The sequence below is a fragment of the Echinops telfairi genome, unplaced genomic scaffold (genome assembly GCF_000313985.2).
Source record: "Echinops telfairi isolate 266 unplaced genomic scaffold, ASM31398v2 ScPeMD7_5927;HRSCAF=6808, whole genome shotgun sequence".
Classification (NCBI taxonomy): Eukaryota; Metazoa; Chordata; class Mammalia; order Afrosoricida; family Tenrecidae; genus Echinops; species Echinops telfairi.
The window spans coordinates 1,116,124-1,124,347 of NW_022109827.1; the positions used below are offsets into that span (position 1 = coordinate 1,116,124).

Below are 8,224 nucleotides of genomic sequence, written 5' to 3' on the forward strand. Positions count from 1 at the left end.
TTTAGCTATTCATAATGGGCAAAAAATGATACTAATTAATGAAGTGCAATTTAGTTTCTCATTCTAACCTGTACTCTTCCTGAAGTTATATAAATATGCCTTTTAAAAAGCTGAGTCTATCCCCAGTGCTAGTTCACTGACTTAGTGGTACTACCTTTCTCCTAGCCTCTTCTGGACAGAACTTCTCTTCTATTTTACTATTTAAGAGGCAAAGGGTAATGACAAAATAATAATTTATAAATTATCAAGGGTTCATAAGGGAGGGGGAGCAGGGAACGAGGGGATAAAAATGAGGAGCTGATGTCAGGGGCTTAAGTGGAGAACAAATGTTTTGAGAATGATGAGGGCAACGAATGTACAAATGTGCTTGACACAGTGGATGGATGTATGGATTGTGATAAGAGTTGTATGAGCCCCCAATAGAATGATTTAAAAAAAAAGAAATTTATAAATGTTTAAAAAAAAAAAGAGGCAAAGGGTAAAATGATATACCATATATAATCAAGTATAAGCCAAACCCGAATATCAGCTGAGGCACCTAATTTTACCACAAAAACTGCATTAAAAATGTGCTAATAAAATGATTTTTTTTAAAAGAAAAGAAAATGAAACCATAAAAAAAATGTTCTGAAAAACTCAGCTTATACACAAGCATATACGGTAGATCTAAAAACCATATATGCAACATTTTTTCTTATAAATTAAAAATTCCACCTTAGTAAAAAAAGGATCAACTTACCACTCTTCCCAGGTCCAATCCCTCCCCAGAACCACACCACAGAAAAATAAACGATCGAGGTGCTGCAATTTCATCAATTTCTAACTTCATGATCTAAAAGAAACAAAACCAATGCTGTATAAAAGCTCATTTCCTGTTCACCCTAAACTATAATTCATCAATATTCTCAAAATATGTGTTCTTTTAATTAGAAAATACAATAGCAAATCAATTTTATTTTTAAAATTTATTGATTCTATTGCTGCTTTTGTTTATTATATGCAAACAATGGGTACGTTTATGCACACATACACACACTTATTCCTATTGTTATTTATTCCTAATGTAGAGTTGGTAGGAAAACATTTGTAGAATTAGGGAATTTTGTAAGGTACAGTTTAAGAGTTATTTTAATGTAAATACTATAACATGAAAAAAGACCTGACATGCGAAAGAATAAAATGAAATGCCCTCATAGTTAGGGCCACACAAAAATGAAATATTAGATAAATCAATGTGCATAATTTATTAAAATATATAATGAAATCTGAAATATAAAAAAACTCAATGTAATCTATAACTTTTGTTTGCCTTGTAGGTGTTAAGTGTGTCACATTTTAAAAGTTCATTAATAATTAAAATTTAAAATTTTGGAAATACCATATTCTCCTATAAGAGACCACAGACAAAACCATTTTATATAAAATATTTTCTCCAGTTTCTTTAAAAGTTAACAAGCTTCAGAAACCATAGTTCAAGCAAGAATTTATTAGTTTCATTTATTAAGAATTTTTTTAACTTCTCTAGTTAACTCCTAAGTAACAGAGGGACATGTTACAATCATATCATCGCAAATGTATATAGGTAGAAAAAAATATTTGATGATAATAATGAAAATAATCTACACCATATACAAATAAATCTATTTAGCCTTACATTTAAGTCTTGAGATTTCTCTTTATCAATTATTTTCATAGTACAGTAACCATTTTTTAATGATTCAAGTATGGACATATATATGAATGCATATATATATGCACAAATTTATATGTGGTATAGCTAAAAAATAACTGAAAGCACACATCAAAAAATTAAACAAATTAATTACTATTTACATTGCATTTAAAATAAATGTTTATGTCCTTAACCAAAACATACTAACTCTTCAAAAAATACTTTGTAAAACCCAAACACTTTCTCTTTATCATTTATTATGTCAGCTATAGATACTCTGCATAGTATCATATAAAGGAAGCGCCCAGGTGGCACAGTGCATTATCTGTTGGGCTGTTAATGGCAAGATCGGCAGTTTGATTCTATCAGTCTGGCAGTGGGTTTGGGTTGGGTTATCATATAAAGGGAGGAGTCATGCTTGTGTGTAGGGTAGGCCCTGACTGGACTGCTAACCACAAAGTCAGGAGTTCAAATCCCCCAGCTGCTGTGTGGGAGAAAGCATACAAAGGATGGTGGTAACTATTAACTATTCAGCTGCTAACTAAAAGGCTGGCAATTATAACCCATCAGTCCCTCCAAAGGAAAAACACCTGGTGATCTGCTCCCACAAAGATGTCCTCTATGGTCACAATGCATCGAAACTAAGGCACACAAAGTCATCATAAAAACGGTTAAGCGCTTAGGGCTCTAGGGCAGTAAAAAGTTTTCAAAACACCCCAGGTAGAGCTTAAGTTCACTGAAGTGAAATGAAATGATGGATATGCCTATAAAATAAAAATTATTTTAATTCAAAAACCCTTAAATTTGTTTGTCATATACCTGAAAAATTGAAGCACTTGTGCCTTCACTGTCAAACCGCAGACTGGCTATCAAAACACAGTTCAACTGAACTACCAATGAAAGACGAGATTCCTTTCTTTCCACACTTCTCTCTTGTTAGTCAGCCTCCATACAGTCATTTGATCACGCTATTGACCAGATTAAAACTTTTCAATGACTCTGTAATGCCTCCAGGGTAAAAGTCTAAGCTTCTAAAATGACGTAACAACAAGTGGTTCCAATCTACCAGATAGACTCAAGTATAAGCCATCCCAAATATCAGTCAAGGCACCTAATTTTACCACAAAAACTGCATTAAAAATGTGCTGAGAAACTCAGCTTATACACGAGTAAATACGGTATGTTCCAACAACAATAAAGGCTATACCTTCCCTATACCACAAACCAAGCAATTTTTTTTTTACCTCTATGCTTTCTGCTACCTGCATGGCTGGCAGTTCAAATCTACCATTTACTGTGGGAGAAAGATGAGGTTGTCTGCTCCCATATAAAGATTTACAGTCTTGGAAACTAGCAGGCGTCCTCAAACTACGGCCTGAGGGCCACATGTGGCCCGCGGAGGACATTTATTCGGCCTGCCAGGTGTTTTTTGCCCAGTTTTGTTTTTCATTTCAAAATACGCTATGTGCAGTGTGCATAGGAATTTGTTCATAGTTTTTTTTTTTTTTAAACTGCAGTCCGGCCCTCCAATGGGTCTGAGGGACAGTGAACTGGCCCTGTTTAAAAAGTTTGAGGACCCCTGCTTATAGTCACTGTGGGTCTGAATCCACCCAATAGTGGGTTCAGTTGTGGTTTTTTGCTCTTGCTGTTCTATTTATAGTATCTTCCCCCACCTTTCTTCATGAGATAAATTCCAACTAATCTATTTCTACTATGTAGTTCACATGTCACCTGATCTATATTCATGTCCCATCTCCCAACGCTTAGTTAATGGTTCTCCCCACCTTCTAATTTTCTCTTTTATAAACCAACAAAATTAAAATGTAATCATTAGTGAAGATCAATGTTAATCTCATTAAACTGTGTGCTCCTTCAGGATAATTATGAAGTTTTATTTACGTTTGAATTCCTAGTACATTGCCAGTACATAGTGGTTTTTCAACAGAAACCACTGGTTATTTTTGTTAGTGATTGCTACAATATTTTATGTAATTAAAGCCATCAGTTTACATAATATTATTTAGGAAAATATAATTTTATCACAACAATAACACTTTACTGCAATCATGTATTTGTGCATCCTTTTAATCCACTATACTGTAAGCTTCTTGAAGAATAGGGATCCTGTTATATATCATTATACTCTGACCTTTACCAAATCTAACAAAATACAAAATGTGTTTCTAATCATTCTGTTCGTAGACTTTTCTAGCTAATATCCAAAGGGTTTAAGTCAGAGATTAGGAGTCTTTAGTGTACTCACTCACTGTGTGTTCGATTTTTGCATTGTAAGAGAATCAACAGAAATATCTCCCAATGTACCTTGAAGACTCAGTCACAGGATAGATTAGAAATCATTATTTATAAACTCTACCAAATAGGGATATTTGTAATTCCATTTTTCAATCCAACAAGTAGTCATTTAAACAATCAATAACTCATGATAATATAGAAAGTTTAATCATACATCATCCCACGTCCAGCATTTTTCATTAGCAGTGCTTCCTGTTTCTCTGTAATATTCTTCTAAAGGGGGTTCCAGGAGAATCACATCAAATTTGGGCGTTAGTTCTCTGATGTCAAAAGCTTCTACATCTGCTTGTAAGTACCTATTTGATTCACATATTAAAAACAAATCAGAGACATTCAAATCCCTTCTAGACAGTAATGAAATAAACTACTTAATTTTAATCAACCCCATTTACAAAGTAGTAAAGAGGTAACTACTAAATGCCTATTTTAATGGAAAATTGTCTTTCTTTTGTACAGAATAGATAGTAAGCCATTTCTAGGAATTACACTGCAACGTAAAATCATATTCCACACAACATTCAAAATATAAACCTCTAACTTTTACACTCTAAGATTTAAAATCCTCCCCATAAAAAACAATTTCCAAATATGGAAAGGGAGCTTGCTAGAGCAGTCAACAGTGTGAGCCCATCACCTGCTCCACAGCAGAGAGATGAGGCAGTGTGCTCCTGCAGAGATTTACAGCGCCGCCAAAAATCCTCTGGAGCGCTCATGCTCGGGCCAATCCGATCACTGTCTCAGCGGAAATCAGCGTGGCACCAGCGAGTTTTGAGTAAATATGGTATTCAGTTTGTTATTAGGTTGTTCATTAGTAAAACTGTTTCTATCACTTATCTTATCAAGATGCCCAATATAAATTATAAGCTCTTAGAGAAAGGCTCATATTATCATATTCTAAAATATTAAGAATATTTGTCACTCACACTGAGATAAAATTTATTTTTCTTTTGTTTTCTTATTCACATAAACTGTATAAACTTTCCACATTAAACAAATTACTTATTGAAAAGAAAATCACATCTAAGACTTTTTTTTTAAATTATCAGGAATAGAACAGACATGGGGAACTTTTTAAGAAGAAAGCATTATTTAAAGATACTAAAAACTATCCATAAAACTCTAAATATTGAAAGAGTTTTTACTGTGTATTCAAAACTATAGTTTTGGATTAACATATTGTATTACAAAGAAGCAGAAAATTCTTATCTTCTATAGGCACTGGCATGTTTTTTAAAAAGAATGTTATAAGAAGATTGATGTTTTAAACCAACATCAGGAACAAAAATAAATCAATAAAAACACTTACATAGGAGGAGTGTTAGATTTAGCTATTAACTCATCTTTCAGCCGAATGAGCTCCCTTAGTTTAGGGTATTCTTCAAATCTGTCAGCTAAACCTGAGAAAAATATTAAGGAATTCAAAGGTTATGAGCACTCTCTACAAAACAAAACAACATACACTACATTTTAGTCTCATTTATTTTTAAAAGTTAATTGAGTATTTAAAAACATTTCGGCTACACATTTTATGCTCGATCACCCTGCAGGTAAAAATCCACACATTCTAAATCTAGTTTTATTTCTTGTATTCTTAATTTCTCACATTTATTAATTGGATATTTGCAGATGTTTCTTCTCACTTTGAGTGGTGGTGCCCCGTCAGCAAAAGAATGCACCAAAAACGTTAACTGTGCCCATGTCATTAAGGCAGACTCTACTTTGAGGAGGTAGCTATTCCCTGCCGTATTTTGAATACCTTTCAACCTGACAGGCTTATCTTCTGGCATTTTATCACACAATGGTCTGCTGCTATTCATAAAGTTTTCACTGGCCAATTATTTAGAAGTAGATTTCTGGCCCTTCTCCCTAAAATGAGAAAAAAAAAATAGCTGCAAATATCCATTAATAATCAGAACACAGAATATATGAAGTATAAGACTCTAGGAAAACTGGACGTTGCGTCAAAATGGCACGGAACCCTTCTCAACAGACATCATGGATGTAAGTGAGCTGAAATGGCTTGATATTGGCTATTCTGATCCAGACAGTCATATAGTCTACCAGGCCAGGAAGAATATGCTGAAAAGGAATCACATCGCATTCACAATCAAAGTGAACACTTCAAGATCTATCCTGAGCTACACATTGTAATGTGACAACTATTCATTTAATGTGACTGCTATTTTCAAATTCCCGTACCAATCACTAATGCCAAAGATGAAACCACTTAAGACTTTCACCAACTCTGATTGCAAAATTGTTTATACATGCAATTAGGATGTATTGACAATTACTGATAACTGGAACACGAAAGTTGGAAACAGAAGGATCATTAGTTGGAAAACAGGGATTTGGTGACTGAACACCATATAGATCACATGACATATGTTGCAAGATCAATGATCTAGTCAATGAAAAGATCTTTTTTTCAACTACATAAAAGATGTCAAGTCAACTACATCTGTGGAAGAGGTGATGAAGAAGCTTAATATCTTCAGTCAGAAAAAAAAATGCCTAGGCTTAACTGAGGAACTGATCATTTTTGGCTCGCGTGGACTTCTTTTGATTGTCTTTAGGTTCCACTTGCTCCTATGCAAGTTCAAGTTGAACCTAAAGACAATCAAAAGAAGTCAAGAGCCAAAATTTTGTCTTTGAGTGTATCCTATCTGGCTTCAGAGACCATCTCAAAAATAGATTTCATTCAGTAAACTCTAAAGACCAAAAGCCAGATAAGTATCAATAACACCCATACAGGAAAAAGGAAAAGGTCTTTAAAAAGACAGGGAAAAAATGGTCGAAATGGGTATCAGAAGACTGAAGCTTGTTCTTAAACGTAGAGCAGCTAAAGAGAACGGAGACGATGATGAAATAAAGTTGGAGGACTCAAGAAGACAACATACTATAATGAAAGTGCAAAGATCTGAAATCAGAAAAACAAAAGAGACGACTAAACGCTGCATTTCTCAAGCTCAAAGAATTGAAAGAACAAAAGTCAAGTCACGATATTCAAGACTTCCAAAGGCAACTGATGCATGAAGAATCAGAAGATGGAAGGAATACACAAAGTCACTGTACCAAAAATAAGTGGCCAGCATTCAACTATTTTAGGAGGTAGCAACTGTAATGAAAACCGAAGTCCAACCTGTAGTGAAGATACTGGCAAAAAGCAAGGCTCAGAGAAGTTGTGGAATACAAATTGAGATAGTTTAAATAAATGGATGCAACACTGGCGACGCCACTCATCTAGGCCAAGAGACCCATCTAACCAACTGGAAGAGATCTATGTTTGTGCCCATTCTGAACAATACAGAAATTAGTATCACATGCAAGTAAAATTCTGCCAAAAATAACTCAAAGATGGTCAGAGCAGTATATAGACAGAGAACTGACAAAAGTTCAACTGAAATCAAGAGGATATAGAACGAGGGCGATCGTTGCTGATATCAGATGGATCTTGACAGAAAGCAGAAAATACCAGAAGGATGTTTACCTGTTTTACTGATTATGCAAAGGCATCGACTGTGTGGAGCATCCACATTATGGATAACATTGTAAAGAATAGGAATTCCAGAACGCTTCATAAGGAACCTGTACATAGACATAATAAGGGGATAGCGAGTGGTTTGAAATCAGGAGAGGTGTGCACCAGGATCATATCCTTTCACCCTATTTACTTATTCAAATTGTAAACTCGGCAAACAATCCAAATGCTGGAGAAGCAGCATTTGAGGTAAACTCACAAACCCCGTGCCATCAAGTTGAGTATGACTTACAGCAACCCTATAGAACAGAATAGAACTGCCTTTGTGAGTTCCCAAGACTATAACTCTTTATGGGAGTACAAAGAATCATCTTTCTTCCTCGGAATAACTGGTGGTTTTGGACTACTAACCTTGAGGTGTAACCCACTACACACCATAAGGGCTTTTAGCATTAGGAGTAAAGGAGGCTTATTAGCAACCTGAAATATGCATGACACAGTTAGCTTACTGAAAGAGAAAAAGACGTTTGTTTTTTTAATCATTTTATTGGGGGCTCTTACAGCAAGTACCACAATCCACAAATACATCCATTGTGTCAAGCATATTTGTACATGTTGCCACCACTCCATTCAAAACTTCTTTTTACTTGAGCCCTTGGTATCAGCTCATCCCCACCCCCCTCATGAAGCCTTGATAGTTTATAAATTATTTTTTTCATGTCTTACACCGACCACTGTCTCCCTTCACCCACTTTTCC

The 8,224-nt window shown here is 34.8% G+C and overlaps 1 protein-coding gene across 1 annotated transcript in view; it reads right to left on the reverse strand.

Annotated features, from left to right (window-relative positions):
• The window catches only part of METTL14 (methyltransferase 14, N6-adenosine-methyltransferase subunit), a 42,826-nt gene that overhangs the window by 20,765 nt on the left and 13,837 nt on the right, over nucleotides 1-8,224 (reverse strand). Inside the window, exons 6-8 of the mRNA XM_004715945.3 lie at nucleotides 5,292-5,382; nucleotides 4,140-4,281; nucleotides 740-832 (exon numbers count right to left, since the gene is read on the reverse strand). Of these exons, the coding sequence (XP_004716002.1) occupies nucleotides 740-832; nucleotides 4,140-4,281; nucleotides 5,292-5,382 (326 nt within the window). The remainder of the gene's footprint in view (nucleotides 1-739; nucleotides 833-4,139; nucleotides 4,282-5,291; nucleotides 5,383-8,224) is intronic.